This window comes from Lactuca saligna, chromosome 1, assembly GCF_052625555.1.
Source record: "Lactuca saligna cultivar CGN05327 chromosome 1, ASM5262555v1, whole genome shotgun sequence".
NCBI lineage: Eukaryota > Viridiplantae > Streptophyta > Magnoliopsida > Asterales > Asteraceae > Lactuca > Lactuca saligna.
The window spans coordinates 155,576,784-155,599,825 of record NC_136417.1 but is presented as its reverse complement, the minus strand read 5'-3'; the positions used below and the strand labels follow the sequence as shown (position 1 = coordinate 155,599,825).

Here is a 23,042-nt window from a genome sequence, read left to right as displayed (position 1 = left end):
GTAGTCGGGGTGAAACTGGAGACGCAACAGAAAGATTCCAGAGCAGTCCTTTCAGCAGCTAGGCTACGAGGTGAGTTTCCTTCCAGTAGGAACAGGTCTAAGGCCACAATGTCGACCCGTTTAGTAGCAGTAGTTTCCGGACTTTGCTCCGATGCAGTTGTTAGTTTGTTTGATGCCTTCGTGGCTCAGACAGGATTTATGTGTTAAGTGTTATGGGCTACGGCCAAACGTAGTATGCAGTATATGAGTTTATGATCATGTGTGTTATGCTAGTTGATATGTGTTTTTGCTATTCTATGCTATGCCCAGTTAGTTTCCGGTCTTTGGTCTGATGCAGTCAGTTCCGGACTTCGGTCCGATGCAGGGGACAAGGTCCCAGTTAGTTCCGGACTTCGGTCCGATGTAGTTAGTTCTGGACTTCGGTCCGATGCAGGGGACAAGGTCCCAGTCAGTTCCGGACTCCGGTCCGATGCAGTTTCCGGGCTTCGACCCGATGCAATGGACAAGGCTCAGTACGTGTTTATATGCTATTGTATGGTATGTGGTATTTTGGGGGAGCTCACTAAGCTTCATGCTTACAGTTTTAGTTTTGGTTTCAGGTACTTCCGCGAGTAAGGGGAAGAGCTCGGGATGATGGCATCGCACACACCACAACTTCAGTCTTTATCCTGGGAGTTTGTTTTGATTCATAGTTTGATTTGATACAGTTGTTTCACGACATTTTATTATGAGTTGAGATATTTGACATATGGTTTTTATGATATGACGATCAGTATATGATTCTTATTACTATTTAAACAAAAAAATTTGGGTCGTATTTTGGGATGTTACAAGTTGGTATCAGAGCCTTGGTTTGAGGGATTCGGGCACACTTCCGGGTGTGTCTGAACTCAAACTAAGGAAACGGTAAAATGTTTTTTTCAAAAGAAAAGAGTTTTAGAAAAGTAAAAAGAAATTTTTAAGAAAGATAAAAACTTTGAAATGAGAAAAGGGGTGTGGTGCATGCGATCAGTCGAGCTCAAGTAAGTACTCCCAAATTACCCATACAAGTTATGTTTTGAATATCAGTTTCAGTTTCAGTAGAACAACATGCTAGTATAGAACTAAGGATCTAGGAGGATGCCTTATATGTCTGCTTTATGTGTTTCAGCCTTATAAGAATTGCATGCTAGCATAGAGTAGTCAGCAGTAGGATAGTCTGTTAGGGTTATGCCTGATAATGTGAGCTTAGCATTGTATCCTAGTATAGTTTCCCTCTTATGAGGATAGAATTGCTTGAGTAGTCTCCTATGTCTGAATGTTATTTGCTTTGTGCTTTGTGGGACTCTAAGTGATGGGAGTTAGCCATTAGGTGAAAGCGTCACGTCACATGTGAACAAGGTTAAATAATCTCAGAGTTCTAGACTTAGCCCTATTGCGCATCTCTTGTCTGAGTCTAACCGTTGTATGGATGAGTCTTTTACTTGAAGGATTATCTAAGCCTCACCGCATGTGATGGTGTTCAGGTGCTGGCTAATTGGCATCACATGGAGGCTTTCAGCAGCTGAGGAATGGATCAGGTATAATCAGAGAATTCCCTAGGGAAAGCCTAGGATGAGAGTAGCAGAGATCATTAGCAGTAATAGTGACTTGGTGGAGTCGAGGCAGTACTTGAGGAAAGTACGGATAGATGTGGAAGGTAGTATGGGCCCGTACTACTGGAAGCAGAGGATCCATACTCGAATCAAGGAAAGCTGAGATGAGACCAGGAAACTTGTGGTAGTAGTGATTCCACGAGATATATCAGTGTTCCTGACATTTATTATGTTGTGTTTCAGAATGGTGGAATTACGCCCTAGACCAGCAGTCGGCAGTTCAGGTGCCGAAGAGGGATCAGGATCAGGCCCAAAGGCCGGGAAGTTGGATGAGCAGACCAGGGAGTTTCTTTCTTCAAAGATTACTTGCACCATACTTGAGCAGACTCCTGTGATCTTCGGTTTGATCAAGGAGGGTATCTTAGAGATGATGGACGAGAGGCTGAGTACTTTTCGTGTTGAGGTAGCGGCCATGATGGGATCGCGCATGCTTACCTTCAGGGAGTTTCGTGCATGTGGAGCTCCAGATTACCACGGGGCGTGGGACCCCATAACAAGCACCAGATGGTTGGCAGATATGGCCAATGCCTTCCGCACTAGCAGATGTCCCGAGGGGGACAAGGTCAGAATGGCGTCCTGTCTTCTGAAGGACAGGGCACGAGATTGGTGGGAGGAGATTGGTCATGCCATCGGGGATGATGCAGCTTTGGATGCCATGACCTGGGCAGACTTTACTACCAGATTCAGAGCCGAGTTCGCACCGGTTATTGAGGTGCAACAGTTAGCCCGCAAGTTTCAGGATCTTACCCAGACTACTGAGACGGTGGCGGAAATTACCGCCAAGTTCAGGGAGAGGGCACTTCTCGTTCCTCAGTACGCGACTGATGAGGAAATGAAGAAGGCTCGTTATCATGAGATGTTGTGGAGTGATATCCGCCAGTTCGTGAGCCGGTCTAGCTACAAAATGCTGGATGACATGATTGCTAGGGCGAGAGAGAGAGAGAGAGAGAGAGAGAGAGAGAGAGAGATTGACCTTGAGATGGAGAGGAAGAGGAAGCCGTAGGCGGCTCCAGGTGCAGGGAATGCGGGAAAAAAGCCTAGGGGTTCAGATCATAGAGCTAGGAATCAACAGAGCCACGCTTGGTGTGGAAAGTGTGGGAGATTGCACGATGGGGTGTGCAAGTCAGGGAGTGCCAGTTGCTACAAGTGTGGCCGGACTGGGCATATGAGCAGAGATTGTACAGCCACTACTACCGCCGTTGCAGCATCAGATCTGATTTGCTTCCATTGCAATCAGAGAGGGCATAAAAAGTCCCAGTGTCCAAGTTTAGCTGCTGCAGGAAAGGTGTCAGCACCTGCTCCTACTACTTTGAGGATTACAGATGGCCGTCAGGGCCGAGCTGAGACACCGGTGGCAAAGAGTAGGGCTTTTCAGCTGACAGCAGAGGAGGCGCGAGCGACTCCTGACGTGGTGACGGGTATGTATTTTTCCCTTATCTCAGTATTTATTTCTTCATTGTTTCTTATGGTTATACGTTTTGTATAGGGTCGTTCTCAGTGAACGGCATTTCAGCTATGGTATTGTTTGATTCGGGAGCTACCCGATCATTCGTCTCTCTTGCACTTAGCAAGAGGTTTAGCAGAGCTCCAGGGAAGCTAGATTTTCCACTTGAGGTTGAGATTGCAGCTGATAGGACCGTTAGGGTGGCAAGGGTGCACAGAGGGTGTTCTCTACAGTTGTTCGATGAGTAGTTTCCGGTGGACTTGGTCCCTATTCCCCTGCGAGGGAATAAAGGCATAGTAGGCATGGATTGGCTGAGCCCCAATGGGGCGGTGATAGATTGCGAGCTAGAGTTAGTGAGGGTACGCACTCCCAATGGGGGAGAGTTAGTGATTCAGGGAGAGAAGCCACAGTGCGGGCCAGTTCTGTGTTCAGCAGCGAGGGCAAGACGCTACTTTCAACAGGGTTGTGTCGGCTATATTGCCTATGTTTTAGATGCCTAGGAAAAGGGCAAGATGACAGTTGATGATGTTCCGGTGGTGGAGATTACTCAGATGTATTCCCGGAGGAATTGCCGGGGATACCTTCTGAGAGATAGGTTGAGTTCGAGATCGATCTAGTCCCTGGTGCAGCTTCGATAGCCAGGGAACCGTATCGGTTGGCTCCCCCAGAGATGCAGGAGTTGTCTACGCAGTTGCAAGAGTTGCTGGACAAGGGATTTATCAGGCTGAGCAGTTCGCCCTGGGGTGCACCGATTTTATTCGTGAAGAAAAAGGATGGGTCGCACCGTATGTGTATAGATTACCGGGAGCTGAATAAGGTAACGGTGAAGAACCGTTACCCACTTCCAAGGATAGATGATTTGTTTGATCAGCTTCAGGGAGCGTCTTGGTTCTCCAAGATTGATTTACGCTCAGGATATCACCAGATGCGGGTCAGAGATGAGGATGTGTAGAAGACTACCTTTAGGACCAGGTATGGTCATTATGAGTTTGTGGTGATGCCATCTGGTCTCACCAATGCTCTGGCCGCATTCATGGACCTCATGAACCGCGTGTGCAGGCCGATGTTGGATCAATCTGTGATAGTATTTATAGACGATATATTGGTGTATTCCAAGACTCAGGAGCAGCATGAGGAACACCTGAGAGAGGTGCTAGGGGTTTTGAAAAGGGAGAAACTTTTCATGGAGTTCTCCAAGTGCGAGTTTTGGTTGCGTGAGGTACAGTTCCTTGGTCACCTCATCAACCAGAAGGGTATTTTGGTAGATCCGGCCAAGATTGAGGCTGTGATGCAGTGGGAAGTTCCGAGGTCTCCATCCGAGATTCGGAGTTTCCTAGGATTGGCAGGGTATTACAGGAGATTCATCCAGGATTTCTCCAAGATAGCAGTACCGCTCACCCGACTGACCAAGAAGTCGGTAGCGTTTCGTTGGTGGCCTGATCAGCAGGTAGCATTTGAGACCCTCAAACAGAGATTGTGTGAGGCACCGATTCTTACCCTACCAGAGGGAGTGGAGGATTTTGTAGTTTACTGTGATGCCTCGATCACAGGTATTGGAGCAATGTTGATGCAACGAGGTCGTGTGATAGCCTACACCTCGAGACAATTGAAGCCTCACGAGGCTAACTATCCTACACATGATTTAGAGCTGGGGGCAGTGGTGTTTGCCCTCAAGATTTGGAGACATTACCTTTATGGGGTCTGTTGTACCATTTACACGGATCACAAGAGTTTGAAGTACCCCATGGATCAGTCGAATCTGAATATGAGGCAAAGGCGATGGTTGGATGTGTTGAAGGATTACGACTGTGAGATCCTTTATCACCCGGGGAAAGCCAATGTAGTGGCCGACGCCTTGAGCTGCAAGGCAGTAGCGGCTCCGATCAGAGACATTTGTTTGAGGATGATGGTGATTGCTCCATTGTTGGAGCAAATTAAAGAGTCACAGGTAGAAGGCCTCAAGGAGGAGAGACAGAAGTGTGAGAGGATCGTGGGCCGAGTAGCTTCTTTTGACTATGATAGTAGAGGATTGTTGACCCTTCACGGGAGAGTTTGGGTGTCGTACTAGCGCAGCGTATGGCAAGTGTTGATGGATGAGGCCCATAAGTCTCAATTTTTCATTCATTTGGGGGCTACGAAGATGTATAGAGATCTTCAACCCTATTATTGGTGGCCGTGCATGAAGCTGGATGTCGCCTGGTATGTGGAGAGGTGTCTGACCTGCAGGAAGGTTAAGGCAGAACACTAGAGACCTCACGGAAAGATGCAGCCATTAGAGATTCCGTTGTGGAAATGGGAAGACATTACCATGGATTTCATCACAAAGCTTCCCAGGACTGCGCGTGGAGTGGATTCTATATGGGTTATTGTGGATCGGTTGACGAAGAGCGCTCATTTTATACCGATTCAGGAGAGCATATCAGTAGAAAAGTTAGCTGATATTTATGTGAGGGAGGTAGTGGCACGTCATGGAGTGCCTGTTTTGGTGGTGTCAGACCGAGATGTCCGTTTCCCTTCCAGATTCTGGAAGCGGTCTCACGACGAGATGAGTACTCATCTCCATTTTAGCACCGCTTTCCATCCTCAGACGGACGGACAAAGTGAGAGAACGATTCAGACCCTCGAGGACATGCTGCGGGCATGTGTTCTAGACTTTGGTGGCAGTTGGGATACGTACCTTCCGTTAGCAGAATTTTTGTATAACAACAGTTACCACGCAATCATCGATCGACCTCCTTTCGAAATGCTCTATGGGAGGAAGTGCATGACCCCGATTTGTTGGGGCGAGGACAGTCAGCGAGTCATTGGGAGCACTGAGGTGGTGCTCAAGACGATAGAATTGATCCAGCAAGTTTGTGGCAGACTGCAGACTGCTCAGAGTCGGTAGAAGAGTTACGTCGATAGGAGGTGTTCAGATTTGGATATTCAGGTGGGCGATATGGTCCTCCTGAAGGTTTCGCCCTAGAAGGGTGTTATCAGATTTCGGAAGAGGGGTAAGCTGGGCCCCAGGTTCATTGGTCCTTTTAGGGTTTTGGCCCGGGTGGGTCGGGTTGCTTATCAGTTAGATCTTCCGTCAGAGCTTAGCCAGTTCCACAACACTTTCCATGTTTCTCAACTGAGGAAGTGTTTGGTGGACGAGTTAGCAATAGTGCCCATTGAGGATATTCAGGTTGATAGCAGCCTGAATGATGTCGAGAAGCCAGTTACGATCTTGGATCGGAAGGTGAAGACCTTGAGGAACAAAGTGATTCAGTTGGTAAAGGTGCAGTGGTAGCACTGTAAGGGTTCTGAGTGGACGTGGGAGTCCGTGGAGGAGATGCGGGGACATTACCCCGAGTTGTTCTTGGATTCGACAGCAGCAGACTTTGAGGAGGAAGTCTGAGACAACTGGGGGAGGGTTGTAACACCCCAATTGTGGTATGATATTTATATTGTTATTTATTGTTATATTTCTTCAAGTTTTAAGGGGAACTCGACGAGTCAGTTGCTGGACTTGTCAAGTTAGGTCGCGATTTCGAGCACGTTTAAGTTGGCGACTCGGCGAGTCCGCCAGTCTGGATGAAACCCTAATTTCAAGGGTTTGCACCCTATATAAACGACTTTTGGGGCCTCAAGTCAGCCCCCATCACCCCTCAGAGCTTCATTCTCGAAACCCTAGAGCCCTTTTTGCAATTTGTGTGATTTTGGTGTGTTATTTGAAGATTTTGAGAGACAAAGAAAGGTAGATCAAGAGGTGAAGAAGGAGATCCTAGATATTTGAGGAATTTCAGAAGAAAGTAAGGTATATATTGGCCCTTTTCTGTTTCTATGCTTAAATCTCCTTTGTGAAGCCATTCTTAAACCATTTCTTAGCTTAGTAGTGGCATAGAGGACTCATGGAGTTGATTAACCTTCAGATCTAGCTAGATTTGATTTCCAGGAGCTTAGATCTAGCACCTTTATGGATCCATTTTGCATGAAAGCTCTAGATCTACTATTATAGTGTGCTTTTAACCTTAAAACTTCCATTTGATGTTATTTACACGTAAAGTGGGAAACATTACGTGTAAATCGAGTCCCAGGAACCCAGATCTACTAATGGCATGGATTAGTTTCAAGCAGAATCGAGTGTATAGTATTTGCATGCATACTACTCGGCGAGTCGTTCTTCTGACTCGGCGAGTCGAGTCGTGAGTCCCTTGTGTTTCCTTTTTCGAGTTATGCCGAGTGGAGCCAGTGAGTGAGAAGTGGACTCGGTGAGTTAGAGGGTTAGACTCATTCATGGAAGAACTCGGCGAGTCAATGCCCTGACTCAGCGAGTCCAACGCCATCTTCATACTTCAAGAACAGACTCGATGAGTTGTTCATACAACTCGGCGAGTCACAGCTAGAATAGTCATCTGATGAAGGAGAACTCGACGAGTTGTTCATACAACTCGGCGAGTCAGATGCAGATTTTCAGAGTGTTAGTAGCGAAGAGGAACTCGCCGAGTTTGCGCCAAAACTCGACGAGTAGTAGTGAGTGGAATCAAGGAAGTAAGAGTAAGAACTTGACGAGTTGGCGGCCCAACTCGACGAGTCAGGTCAACTGAATGTTGACTTTGAAAGTTAGGTTGACTTGGACCAGGGGTAGGAGAGTCATTTTACCCTCAGTATTATTATTATCAGTATTTGATAAATGGTGCTCATGGATATTGTAGTCGGGGTGAAACCGGAGACGTAACAGAAAGATTCCAGAGCAGTCCTTTCAGCAGCTAGGCTACGAGGTGAGTTTCCTTCCAGTAGGAACGGGTCTAAGGCCACAATGTCGGCCCGTTTAGTAGCAGTAGTTTTTGGAATTTGGTCCGATGCAGTTGTTAGTTTGTTTGATGCCTTCGTGGCTCAGACAGGATTTATATGTTAAGTGTTATGGGCTACGGCCTGACGTAGTATGCAGTATATGAGTTTATGATCATGTGTGTTATGTTAGTTGATATGTGTTTTTGCTATGCTATGCTATGCCCAATTAGTTTCCGGACTTCGGTCTGATGCAGTCAGTTCCGGACTTCAGTCCGATGCAGGGGACAAGGTCCCAGTCAGTTCCGGACTTCGGTCCGATGTAGGGGACAAGGTCCCAGTCAGTTCCGGACTCCGCTCCGATGCAGTTTCTGGGCTTCGGCCCGATGCAATGGACAAGGCTCAGTACGTGTTTATATGCTATTGTATGGTATGTGGTATTTTGGGGGAGCTCACTAAGCTTCGTGCTTACAGTTTTAGTTTTGGTTTCAGGTACTTCTGCGAGTAAGGGGAAGAGCTCGGGATGATGGCATCGCACGCACCACAACTTCAGTCTTTATCCTGGGAGTTTGTTTTGATTCATAGTTTGATTTTATACAGTTGTTTCACAACATTTTATTATGAGTTGAGATATTTGACATATGGTTTTTATGATATGACGATCAGTATATGATTCTTATTACTATTTAAACAAAAAAATTTGGGTCGTATTTTGGAATGTTACAAGATTTTGGTCGATCCGGCCAAGGTGGAGGCGGTTATGCAGTGGGAGTCTCCGAAATCTCCGTCAGACATCAGGAGTTTCTTGGGATTAGCAGGGTACTACCGGAGATTTATTCGAGATTTTTCCAAGATCGCAGTACCCCTCACTCATCTTACGAGGAAGGGGTTGGATTTCCAGTGGGGACACTACAAAAAAAAAAAGCCATTTAGTGGCATACAAAAAGTGCCACAGAAAACTTAAAAAATGCCACTAAAGACCCTACTAAGAATCAGCGGCACACAAAAAAAGTGTCACTAAGAGTGATACCACTAAAGCCTTTTAGTGGCACTTTTTGGTTTGTCACTGCAAACCTTTAAGGTTTTAATGGCACTTTTTTTGCCACAATATACAAAAAAGATTTTGTGGCACAAGTTTTGTGCCGGTAAAAACTATTGTTATTTAAAATCTATACCACATTTAGTGGCACATAATTTTTGCTACAAAAACCATATTCTCAATTTAAATGTCATTATGGACAGTTAACATATTAGCTTTGATTAGTTAAAATCATTAATTATAAAAGATAAACAAAACAATAAATTGTAAAATCATAATACCATCATTTCAATTAAAAGTTAAATCGTTTTCCAAAAACGTTCCAAATGTTTGGAAACAAATTCATACTAAGTGTCAATTTAAGTCTAAAAATCTAACATAAAACACAAAAAATCATTACGCTCTTAAATCTCTCTCAAAGTCTTCATGGAAGTAATGTGATCCTTGTGTAAACTCTTTCTTACCAATGATACTAGTGGTTACCTGTTAAAAAAAACAAACACCTTTCAATATGCATACAATGAAAACATGATTCAAAATGCAAGTAAAAGTTTTGTCTAATACATATGTGAAAAGTTGAAACAGTAAAGTATATACCATTGTTATCCTGACTTCTTACTGGTGATATCTGGTTAACTGATATAGAATTGTTAGGGACTGAAGAAATACCAGGGACCTAAAACATATTAATGAAAACAAATTAACATGATTAATACATAAAATATAAACTAAGTAATAGTGCATGTAATTACCTCTATGTTCATATTTCTAAGAACTGCAGACAAGTTTGCATTAGGGATATGTTCTTGGATGATGTTTGCCATAACGTTGACAACACTCTTTAGTTGATGAACAGTTTGTGAATCTGATGAAGAGTCACCATTCTTTTTTGCAGCCGGCATCCTTCCTACTAATCGAACATACCCCCTTTTCTCTGGGCCTTTAACCTTTGAGTAGTCATCATTTGTAATATCACTTGAATCTCTAGGTGTGCTTATGGAGTCACTTGCAATAGCTTTCAATGAAGCCTAAATATATCATAACACATGTAATATTTAAAAAATAAACATACATATGATAAAACATAAACATATATATGATAGGAACATTTAAAATACATAAAAGTGCATTACCACAACTTCAGCAGCTTTATCATCAACAATACTTCCATCTTTACGAGTGCGGGTTGTTACATACATTTCTCCTCGTGATGGGTATACACCATTATTATTTATTGCCTATAAAAGGAAAAAAGATATGTTTAATATATAGCTATTAAAGGAAATAAAAACCAAAAAAGACAAAATAAATAAATAAATAAATAAATAAAACTAAAAAAACAAGAATAATACCATTTCATGAGCAAGTCTAGCAAATGATTTCGTTCCCGTAACATGAGGCTCGTGCATCTTTTCACGACTCATTCTTTTTACAGCACATGTACTCTAAGGTAAATAGTAAATTATTACACATTCTTCAAATATACATAAAATGAAACTTACAGATCTACCTGAAATTCAGAAGTGAACCAACGAGTAACTAATTCTTTAAATTGAGTTGGATTCACTCTATTGTCTTTTTTAGTTTGTTGTGTCACAATTTCATCAATAGAAAGGCTAGGATCATACGCACGTGTCTTTAATGAACCTTTCCATGTTCTCCATTTTTTTCCCATGCTATGAAAGATCCATTTTTTAATCTCACTAGTCTCAACTGGATGAAATATAAACTTGGACTACACATAAAAGAATTAATATGTTAGCTTATATGAATACAAAAAGAAAATCCTTTATCAAGTATTATAAGTGATATATACCTTAACCAGTGAATACATATCCTCTTTCTTTTGTATGGGAACCTTTCTCCAGTCAGAATATTCTATTGAAACATGATCGGCCATCCTCACAAGCGTTCCAAGGTATTGAACAAGTTCATTACCTTCATCCCCCACTGGCTTTCCGAAGTTATTAAATGTGACAACTATTCTTTGTGTACTATTCATTTTCCATGTTTCTGATTTTTGGGTATAACCTCTGACCTTTTTGGGAGCACCTAAACAATAGCAACCAAAAAAATGTAACTCAATAGCAACCGGGGAATAATCAACAAAAATCGAAATAGTGACATTCTATCATATTTTGTCAACACAGGGACCTATTTTGTAAATTTCATAGGACCAAATCTGTAAAATCAATTCAGCAAAAGGACCTATAGTTGATCATTAACATATCAGTAAAACGACAATTTTTGTATAAATAATTCAGCAAAAACATGGTTATTGTTAAAAAAATTGTTAGATATAATCTAATTAAAGAAGATTTTAACAATATCAAATTTTAAATAAATTGTGAAACCTAAGGGTGTAAACTGAAAAGTTTAAAACCAAATATGAAAAGAAATATGGGATGAGGGGTTACAGGGGAAATAAGAGTCAAAACCAGGGACATATATTGTAACTTTGGATTTGAAAGCCAAAAGCAAAATTACTTTGTTTCTTACTCTGTTTCTTACGTCTTTTTCTTTTTAAAGACAAAAGAAAATATCCTACCAATAAACCTCTGTTTCTTTTATAATTTCAAACCGCTGTTTTTTGTAATGACTATTATACCCCTATTTCTTTTTAATTTTCATACACATGTTCTTTATAATGACATTATAACCCTCTTTCTTTTTATATTTCAATCCTCTGTTCTTTTATAATTACCATTAATCTATTATACCATATGGTAATTTTGTGTTGGAGTAACTAAGATACCTTGTTCGTTTGCACCTATCTCACACTCCGAAGATTGTTGGTTAGATTGTTGATTAATAGATTGAAATTCTTCACAATTTGATTGAACATCTTCAGTTTCAGTAGCCCCATGGTCTTCAATGAGCTCGTTGATTTCAGTAGAAGTGATACATAGCCTCTTTCGCCTTCCCATACTGTCTATTCAAAACACATGCAATACAGACATCAATATTGGCCATATAATTAATATTAAAATAATATTCAATAAACAAAAGATGCATTGCAAGTATCATAAATCTAACGCACACACATGTATAACAGATAAAAACACCACTATATAGCACCTAATGATACAATTGTCCAAAAAGTACACCAAGATTTAAGACATAATATTAATGACTAATCAAAAAAGAATAAAGTCATCATCGCTTTCTTCAACATCTTCTTCATGTTCCATCTCAGGGGTAATGTCTATGCCATCTTCACCATCATCCCCAATCCTATGCAAATTAGGCACATCAAATGTGCAATCATTAGAATAAGGAGAAACCTGAGTATCGACACCTCCCATGTCAAATACATCTCTTAATTTTACATGTTTGACAATTTCCCAATCTTTCTGCTTAGGATCTGTGACATAGAAAACTTTCTCAACTTGTGATGCCAATACGAAGGGATCATCTGTTAAATTAGCACCTGTATGTGCCCTGTATGAGAAATTCACCAATGTTACACCATTATCTTTCTTGCAGCCCCTATTGATGTCAACCCACTCACATTTGAATTAAACTACTCGTATTTGACCTGAGTAGTTTAACTCAATAATGTCACTCAATTTACCATAGTAGTTAATCACGCTATGAACAGGCCTTCTATCTCGACTACTAGCATAATTTGCACCTTCTACAGTAACAACGACACCACTATTTTGGGTTCTTAGTGATTTCTCTCGATTTTTTGTATGAAAACGGTAACCCTTAACAAGGTATCCAGAGTATCGTTGCACACTTCTAAGTGGACCACGAGCAAGCCATTTTAGGTCTTCAGTTACTTCATCACCTTGTGCTTCCATACGTGCAACCTACAACATAGATGTTAATAGTCTTAAAACTAATATCCTAAATGAAAAATTATAACATATTCAACATTTTTTCGAATTACCCTTCTCTTGAACCAATCACTAAACTATTGGGCATGAATCTTGTCGATTTCATAATCTGGTAGCCGACGAGAACGGTTTTGTCCCTTGACTATCCGTTTGTGTTCCCTTAAAAAAAACCATATTAATATTTTTGTGTGAAAGATGAATGAATAGAAAGAGTTTCTAATAACATAAAAATCATGAATTGTCTTACTCTCGAAAAGGTGAAACTGACTCGACATTGAATAGTACATAACGATGAGCTTGAGAAAGTGACTTTTCATCAATGACTGAATTTGAAGATCTCCTCCTTCTTTTGTGAAAAGATAGTCCCGAATGCAATTTATGCCCTATAGCACGACCGGGGCAAAGATTGTTGGATTCTTCAATGTCATTTTGTTGACCCTCATCATCATTCCTAACTGGTCTACTGAAGACGGTTTCTACTTTCGATATATATCTGGAGCAAAAAGTTATACTTTCTTCAGCTATATAACCTTCAGCAATTGATCCTTCCGGACAAGCTCTATTATGAACGTATGACTTAAGTTTACAAAGGTACCTGTAGTGCCATAGTTACAAGTCATTGATTATTTATAAGTTTTAAATTTTTAAAAAAACAATAAATAAACTTTATAGAAATGTTACGTACCTTTCAATAGGGTACATCCAACGAAATGCAACAGGACCTCCAAGCCTCACCTCTCTGGTTAAATGGATTACCAAGTGTACCATTACAGTAAAGAAGGAAGGCGGAAATATTTTCTCTAATTTGCATAGAGTGAGAGAAACTTTAGCCTCAATAAAATTTAGATCATCATCAGATAAATCCTTGTAGCAAATGATCCTAAAAAAATCGCATAATTCAATTATGACCGAGCTTACATGGTCCGGTAAAGTTCCACGTAATGCAATCGACAAATACTCTTGCATCAACACGTGACAATCATAACTTTTCATCCCAATTAGTTTGCGCTCATTTAAATGAACACATCGAGAGATATTGCATGAAAACTCATCAGGTGGTTTGATTGACTTGAGACATTTTAAAAATTCAGTCTTTTCAGCCCTGGACATCTGATAGCAGGCTTTTGGTATGAAAGTAACATTACTTCTAGGTCGTTTCTTTGGATGCATTTCCTTTCTCATACCTAATTCTTGTAAGTCAAGCCTTGTTTTATAGTTATCTTTGGACTTTTTTTCTTGTCCTAATACTGTCCCCACTATGTTGTCTTGCACATTTTTTTCAATGTGCATCGGATCAAGATTGTGACGTAAAAGCAAATGTTCCCAATATTGCAACATAAAAAAAATACTTTTCTTTTTCCATGGACCGCCATTAACATTGTCAACAAGAAATTCTGTATTTTCTAGTTTTTGTAGAATCTCCTTTCCAGAAGAAGGAACTGGAGCTACTCTTAATTCGTGGCGTCCAAGAAATGATCTAGTGTCTAAACGCCAACGATGGTCAACTGGAAGCCACCTCCTATGACACATATAACACCACTTTCTTCCATTGGTTAGCCATTTGGAATCAGTATCAAAACCACATATAGGACATGCAAGTTCTCCTTTAGTGCTCCATCCTGACAGATTGGCATAACCTGGAAAATCTGATATGGTAGAAATAAGAGCAGCCTTCAACTGGAAGTGTTGTTTCGTTGATGCATCAAATGTATTAACTCCATCCTCCCATAACTCCTTCAACTCTTTAATCAGAGGTTGCATATACACGTCTATTTTGTTTCCAGGACTTTTTGGACCCGGAATGATTAAAGAAAGAATGAAATTTGGTTGCTTCATAACCAACCATGGAGGCAAGTTGTATGGAATAAGAAAAACTGGCCAAATACTGTGTGCCACATTCATTGTCCTAAACGGGTTGAAACCATCACTCGACAAAGCTAGGCGAACATTACGAGGATCACGAGCAAATTCTGGAAACTTTTCATCAAAATCTTTCCAATTTAATGCATCTGCTGGGTGTCGCAACTTTCCATCTTTTACACGATCCACATGATGCCACTTCATAAAATTAGCTGTCTTTGATGACATAAACAATCTCTGAAGTCTAGGCTTTAGAGGAAACCACCGCAATATTTTTGATGCCTTTTTCTTGGGAGGACTCACTTCTTGTTCTGGATTAGCTTCATGAACTTCCCACCTAGAAGACCCACAAAAGGAACAAACTTCATCTTTCTCCTTGTCATCCCAAAACAACATGCAACCATTAGGACATGAATGAATTTTTTCATATCCTAATCCCAAGTTAGCCATTATTTTTTTTACTTGATGTGTTGATTTAGGTAACACATTTCTTTCAGGTAACAAATCCTTTAAAAACTCTAACAACATAGAGAAAGATTTGTTACTCCAACCACCAAGACACTTTAAATGGTACAAATACACCACACATGATAATTTGTTGTATTTGCAATTCGGATACACTTTCTCTTCAGCCTCCTTCATAAGGTCATCGAATTTATTTCTCCCATTTCCCATCTCTTGACTATTATTTAAGGCATTCTCATGTATTTCCTCTCCCCTTCCACCTTCCATCTCAAAAATATCATTCAACATTTCATGCATTTCATGGTGAAATATGCTTTCTTCTTCGTTATGGGTTGTGCTTGTTGATGCAACTGCTGTGTCCTCCCCATGATATACCCATTTCAAGTAGTTTGGACAGAACCCTGAACATATGAGGTGATCTAGAACAATTTGTCTATTCTGATATTCCATGTTTATACAGTTTGTACATGGACACTTTATCATCCCCCCATTGACACTTGTTCTCTCAAATGCAAAATTCAAGAAGTTTAGCACACCATTAACAAAAGTTTGACTTGATCTTGGTGCAAGATACATCCAAGATCTGTCCATGACTTATAGTGAAAAACAACAGAAGATTAACTATAAAAAAAGAAATGGTATTAGTATAAGATGCTTCTCAAACTTTTTATCAGGCATGAGTATGAGTAATTAGGTCTCACAATTAGGAAACAGAAATGACAGCACTAAAAAAACCAACAAAGAAAATAGAATGAATACCTGCTGAAGTAGCTAACTCCTATGGAGGAAAATGTAGCAGAGAAAAATCGTAGTTGCAACAAGGAACCAATTGACCCAGTAGGCTTGGACCAGAGATTGATGGTGGTACCTGTAATCGAATCGTTAGTAGGAAGCAGAGATCGGTGAAATTTTAAAAGGTGCTAGTGAACCCGAGTGAAGGTGAAACTTAACCTAAAGTTCGCCAGTAAGGTTGGTTTTGTTGAAATTGTTTGAAGGATGAGGAAATCACGACTATAACCATTCAAAACTATAATTTCACAGCAGGAATTTTCAGTAGAGGGATGGGGAATTTCCCTGGCGGTCGATTTCAACTTTTAATGGAGGGAAACTAAAAATTTCACCTGATTCTGGAGGGAAAGGGGAAGCCAAGCTGAAATTTTTACTAGATGCACAAGAGAAGGGGAAAACGAGCCACAAATGAAAATGAAAGTTAGATCTAAATTAATGGCACATTAGTTCTATTCTAAAATACTTTACACGCATCATTTAAAAAGTGAATATATTTTTCATTTACAATAAGATAAGATGCTTTTTTAGGTTTTAATGACACATTATATTTTTATCCCATCGTTAATTCTAGGCCTCATTTTTTAAGTTTTAATGGCACATATATTTTTTTTATCCTATCCTTAATTCTAAGCCTCACTCTATAAATATAAATATTTCATGTAAAGATAAATTGAAGCATCGTAATATGGGATATATATATTTGTTTTGTTCCACTTAATTCTATATAAAAGGAGATAAAATATAAAATGCCATTAAAATTAGTTCTCTTTTTTATGGCATATGCAAAGAGCCATTGAAAAGCAAAATTAGTGGCACAAAAGATAAATGCCACTAAAAATGTGTGCCACTAAATGGCTTTTTTTTTGTAGTGGGACCTGAGCAGCAGAGGGCGTTTGAGACTCCTCCGGTAGTGTTTATGTGAGGTGCCAGTGTTGACACTCCCCGAGGGAGTTGAGGACTTTGTAGTGTTTTGTGATGCGTGCATCACGGGCTTAGGGGCAGTCCTCATGCAAAGAGGACGGGTGGTAGCCTATGCATCGCGGCAGCTGAAGCCACATTAGACGAGATACCCTACGCACGATCTGGAGTTGGGAGCTATGGTTTTCACTCTCAAGATTTGGAGGCATTATCTGTACGGTGTCCGTTGCACTATATATACGGATCACAAGAGTTTAAGACATATCATGGATCAATCGAACCTGAATACGAGGCAGCACAGGTGGCTGGATGTGGTCAAGGACTATGATTGTGAGAACCTTTACCATCCTGGTAAAGTGAATGTGGTTGCGGATGCTTTGAGTCGCAAGTCAGCCGGGTCTTCTACCCCAGCAAGGTGTATGAGGATAACGGTGGATTCCCTGCTTGTGAGCTTGATTAGGGATGCTCAGGTTGAGGGTATGAGACCGAAGAACTGGAAGTTGGAGAGACTTAAGGGCGGGAGCGCCCGGTTTGTTCAGGATAGCCGCAGGTTATTGACCCGATACGGTCAGGTATGGGTTCCAATGTCTGGAGGGTTTCGGCAGACAGTGATGGAGGAGGCTCATAAATCTTATTTTTCTATTCATTCGGGGGCCACCAAGATGTATCATGATTTGAGTTTGAGTTATTGGTGACCCGGAATGAAGCGAGAAATCGTTTATGTTGAGAGGTGCTTGACCTGTAGGATGGTCAAGGCCGAGCATCAGAGGCCGCATGGCAAGCTGCAGCCTCTGGAGATTCCGATGTGGAAATGGGAGCAGATCACGATGGATTTCATTACAAAGTTGCCGAGGACGGCGAAAGGGGTTTGATGCTATTTGGGTCATCGTGGATCAGTTGACCAAGAGTGCCCATTTCTTGGCCATACGAGAGAGTTCGCCGGCAGAGAAATTGGCCGACATCTATGTCAGTGAGATTATATCTCACCATGGGGTTCCAGTTTCTACCATTTCAGATTGGGATGTCAGATTTACTTCCCGTTTTTAGCAAAAGTTCCATGAGGAACTGGGTACACAACTGCATTTTAGTACAACTTTCCATCCGCAAACATATGGACAGAGTGAGCGGACCATCCAGACCCTCGAGGATATGTTAAGGGCGTGCATTATTGATTTTGGTGGGAGTTGGGATTCCCACCTACCACTTGTAGAGTTCGCCTACAACAACAACTATCATTCCAGTATTGGCGCCCCGCCTTTCGAGTTATTGTATGGTCAGAAGTGTAGAACCCCAATCTGTTTGGGTTAGATTGGGCACAGGGTAATGGGGTGGACAGAGGTAGTTCTGCAGACTACCGAAAAGATACAGCAGATTAGACAGCGTTTGCAGACCGCTCAAAGTCGGCAGAAAATTTATGCCGTCAGACGACGATCTGAGTTGGAATTTCAGGTAGGTGACATGGTACTTCTGAAAGTCTCACCCTAGAAGGGTGTGATCCATTTCAGGAAGAGGGGAAATTTGGGTCCCCGCTTTATTGGGTCATTCAGGATCATTGCCAGGGTTGGCAAGGTGGCTTACAGGTTGGAGCTCCCGGAGGAGCTTAGCCGGATCCCTAGCACGTTCCATGTTTCGCAATTGCGGAAGTGTATTATAGACCAAGAGGCAGTGGTATCACTAGATGATATTCAGGTAGATGAGCGCCTGAACTATGTGGAGAGGCCTGTGGCCATCTTGGAAAAAAAGAAGAAGATTTTGCGGAACAAAGAAATACCATTGGTGAAAGTGCAGTAGGAACATCAGAAGGGATCCGAGTGGACATGGGAGCCGGAGGCGGAGATGGGCGAGCATTACCCGACATTGTTTATCCCAGTGTACTTCGAGGGTGAAGTCTAGTTCAAGTGGGGGGGAATTGTAACGCCCCGATTCTCAAGCATTGATTAAAAAAAAGGTTCTTTGGTTTTAAGTCATACTCGACGAGTTGGTTACCCTACTCGTCGAGTAGCAGCGAGGTGGGATTGTGTGTTTAGTGACCTACTCGCTGAGTCCAAGCAGGGACTCGACGAGTAGGAGCTGGTAGATGAAACCCTAAATCCCGGGGAGTTGCACCCTATTTAAGGAAGCCTCAAGCTCCCTTGGCCTCCTTACACTCTTTGAGAGCTCAGTGAAACCCTAATTCGTGTGGTACTCCTTGGTGTATTTTAGACCTTGGAAAGAAGATTTTCTTGGAGGGAAGAGCTTGAAGAGCAAAGGAGTAGAGGCAAGGAAGGTGTGGGAAACATAACTTACCTTATCTAGCATCTTTTGGAGGTATCAAGTTGCAATCTCTACTCCCCTTTTCTTCTAGATCTCTTTGTGGTTGAGTTTTAGGGTGTTATGGATTTTTGGGAGTCATTGGTGAGCTATGGGCTAGACCTGAAGTTGTAACTTCAGATCTAGACCCTTCTTAAGTTCTAGAATCACAAAGTTTCTGTTTTGGTCATGGTTGAGGCCCTCCTTGTGCATGAAACCCCATTAAGAGCTTAGATTTGGCATTAAGAGCCTTTTTAGTCATGCATGCACGTAAAGTTTGCAACTTTACGTGAAAAGTGTGTCCTAGAAGCTTAGATCTGTAATTTGGAGCCATTACATGGCATAAATAAGCCTGTATGGCTTAAGGACTGAAGGAAATCGGTGAGTCGCAAGGTTGACTCAACGAGCCTTATGAAGATGGCCATTGAACTCGACGAGTTGATGAACAACTCGATGAGTCCGATGAAGATTGCCTTAGACTCGACGAGTTGTATGAACAACTCGGCGAGTCGGATGAGTTTTCCCCAAGCTATGAATGTGTGTGTAGCTGACATGTTGCAAGAAGGAAACTCGACGGGTGGCCTTAGGGTTTCCATTGAAAATCGTGAGAACTCGACGAATCACCCGATGACTCGACGAGTGGGAAAGAACTTCTAAGAACTCAGCGAGTAGCCGAGGGTACTCGGCGAGTTAAGGTCAATAGGGACTGTTGACCTTGCCTGAGGACTTTGACTTTGACCTGGGGTTGACCGATTGGTTTATGGAGTACTTGTGAGGTTGAGGATTTATGAGTATGCTCGTAATATCGTAATAGGTGGAGGAGTCTTTGGTGGGTGATCCGAGAGTTGGAATTTATCTACCGAGTCAACATCTGCGAGGTGAGTTATCCTCACTATATCAAAAGGGTCTAAGGCACCAAGACGGCCCTTTAGTTATTATCATCATGATATATATATATATATATATATATATATATATATATATATATATATATATATATATATATATATATATATATGGTTATGATCTGATAGATTGGAATCAAGATAGATAGTGTGTTATGCTTCTATGATCCTTAGGGATCGAGATGTTAACGACCTGCTAGGTCTGTATTCTAGTCATGAGAGATTGCTTTAATTAATGATTAGTGAGTTAGCTATGTTTGATGCCTATATATGATAGTATATGTTAGTTTTACGCACATGATTGTTTGCTCGTTGATTTGGGTTGAGGCGGTCCTCCTTTGTGCTGAAGGCCAACATACCTTATGAGCGGTTTGGGAAGACTGTAAGCCCACGTGGTGGTCCGGTCATGTCGAAGTCTCGGTGAAGATTCAGTAGACTGTAGGACCTGTAGGGCAGTCCAGTCAGGCTAATGGCCCAGTATGCATGTTGCTGATTTATGGTTACATATTTGGTATTCCAGTGTGGTATTGGTAATTTGGGGGTAGCTCACTAAGCCCTCAGGCTTACAGTTTGCAGTTTATTGTTTCAGGTACTTCAGGAGGAGATCATGAAAAGGCAAATGCGTGATCGTACCACTCCTCATCTTTATGATCTTATTTTGGGACACTCTGATGGATATTGATAGAAAATGTTTTGTAAACAGTTACTCGTTGGTTTTAAATTATGATTGAAAAGTTTTAAATTTTGGCGTAAAAATTTATGGGTGTTATAATGGTAAAGAGAAATACTAAGTCTGAGATAAACTCATGTACCATTCCCAAAATTCCAGATGTTTCTTTTGCCAAAAGAATGGGTATTGGTTGCGAAGCTGCCCAATTTACCTGAAAGTTTACTAGGATGGTAAAAGTTTTGAATTTGACTAAGCTTCAGGTAAAGTCCACTATCTAACTCTATTAAGCTCCTATCTGGAGATTCTTATTACATGATGTGATTAGGTCACATTTTGATGTTTTGTAGAATCGAAGAGAGGAGGCTTAAAAGAAGAGTAAGTTGATACTGATCGCGAGGAGATGGATTTCGATTGCATGATTCAAAGATTAGAAATTTGATCTACTGCTTAAGAGAAAACTTTAGTAAATCATGACGAATAGCCTTATCGTTCTTTGTGGTGGATTTGATCAGTGCACAACCAAGTGTATCCAATCTTCTAGTCCTTCACTTGACTCACATATACATGTGAACAATGAATTAGTCTTAAATTCCCAAAGATGAAAATTCTCATTCATCACACAATACAAGTTGCATGATCCCAAGTTTCTATCCAACTGAAACTTGGTTGATGACAATATTTCTTTATTTTGTAAATTATGACACTACCACCAACGAAAGAATCAAATCCATTTTCAAATGTTGCTGTCAATGGAATCATATAAACAACAATTTTCACAAATGTCATTGCAAGGAAATTAAAAATAAATAAAATCAAAACTTCTCTTTTATTTAAACTTGTAGAAAAAACTTATCATTACAATGCAAATACATATGAAAACTATGTTGTTATCTATTCCTAAGCAATCTATCATAACTCTTAAGCAGTAGCTCAAATTTCTAATCTTTGAATCATGCAATCGAAATCCATCTCCTCGCGATCAGTATCAACTTACTCTTCTTTTAAGCCTCCTCTCTTCGATTCTACAAAACATCAAAATGTGACCTAATCACATCATGTAATAAGAATCTCCAGATAGGAGCTTAATAGAGTTAGATAGTGGACTTTACCTGAAGCTTAGTCAAAGTCAAAACTTTTACCATCCTAGTAAACTTTCAGGTAAATTGGTTTCTTTTGCCAAAAGAATGGGTATTGGTTGCGAAGCTGCCCAATTTACCTGAAAGTTTACTAGGATGGTAAAAGTTTTGACTTTGACTAAGCTTCAGGTAAAGTCCACTATCTAAGTCTATTAAGCTCCTATCTGGAGATTCTTATTACATGATGTGATTAGGTCACATTTTGATGTTTTGTAGAATCGAAGAGAGGAGGCTTAAAAGAAGAGTAAGTTGATACTGATCGCGAGGAGATGGATTTCGATTGCATGATTCAAAGATTAGAAATTTGAGCTACTGCTTAAGAGTTATGATAGATTGCTTAGGAATAGATAACAACATAGTTTTCATATGTATTTGCATTGTAATGATAAGTTTTTTCTGCAAGTTTAAATAAAAGAGAAGTTTTGATTTTATTTATTTTTAATTTCCTTGCAATGACATTTGTGAAAATTGTTGTTTATATGATTCCATTGATAGCAACATTTGAAAATGGATTTGATTCTTTCGTTGGTGGTAGTGTCATAATTTACAAAATAAAGAAATATTGTCATCAACCAAGTTTCAGTTGGATAGAAACTTGGGATCATGCAACTTGTATTGTGTGATGAATGAGAATTTTCATCTTTGGGAATTTAAGACTAATTCATTGTTCACATGTATATGTGAGTCAAGTGAAGGACCAGAAGATTGGGTACACTTGGTTGTGCACTGATCAAATCCACCACAAAGAACGATAAGGCTATTCGTCATGATTTACTAAAGTTTAGTAAATATGGTTGTGCTTACAAGTTTAAGTATAATTCCGAAACATTGGAAAAGTTAATGATAAGTTTTTTCTGCAAGTTTAAATAAAAGAGAAGTTTTGATTTTATTTATTTTTAATTTCCTTGCAATGACATTTGTGAAAATTGTTGTTTATATGATTCCATTGACAGCAACATTTGAAAATGGATTTGATTCTTTCGTTGGTGGTAGTGTCATAATTTACAAAATAAAGAAATATTGTCATCAACCAAGTTTCAGTTGGATAGAAACTTAGGATCATGCAACTTGTATTGTGTGATGAATGAGAATTTTCATCTTTGGGAATTTAAGACTAATTCATTGTTCACATGTATATGTGAGTCAAGTGAAGGACTAGAAGATTGGGTACACTTGGTTGTGCACTGATCAAATCCACCACAAAGAACGATAAGGCTATTCGTCATGATTTACTAAAGTTTAGTAAATATGGTTGTGCTTACAAGTTTAAGTATAATTCCGAAACATTGGAAAAGT

The 23,042-nt window shown here is 40.5% G+C and overlaps 1 protein-coding gene across 1 annotated transcript; it reads right to left on the bottom strand.

The window, feature by feature from the left end:
• Positions 1 to 12,009: 12,009 nt before the first annotated feature.
• LOC145012813 (uncharacterized) lies at positions 12,010 to 15,630 on the bottom strand. The gene is made up of 4 exons (XM_078971618.1): positions 13,400 to 15,630; positions 13,000 to 13,309; positions 12,411 to 12,687; positions 12,010 to 12,302 (listed from the first exon to the last, which is right to left on the bottom strand). Exons 1-4 carry the CDS (start codon positions 15,628 to 15,630, stop codon positions 12,010 to 12,012), a joined length of 3,111 nt encoding a protein of 1,036 aa, XP_078827744.1.
• Positions 15,631 to 23,042: the final 7,412 nt, after the last annotated feature.

Coding starts and splice junctions, on each gene's coding strand:
- LOC145012813 (XM_078971618.1), bottom strand. CDS start 15,630: ATGGACAGATCTTGGATGTATCTTGCACCAAGATCAAGTCAAACTTTT. Junction 13,310..13,399: donor TGGATGTACCCTATTGAAAG/GTACGTAACATT, acceptor ATGGCACTACAG/GTACCTTTGTAAACTTAAGT. Junction 12,688..12,999: donor TTTCTCAAGCTCATCGTTAT/GTACTATTCAAT, acceptor TCTATGTTGTAG/GTTGCACGTATGGAAGCACA.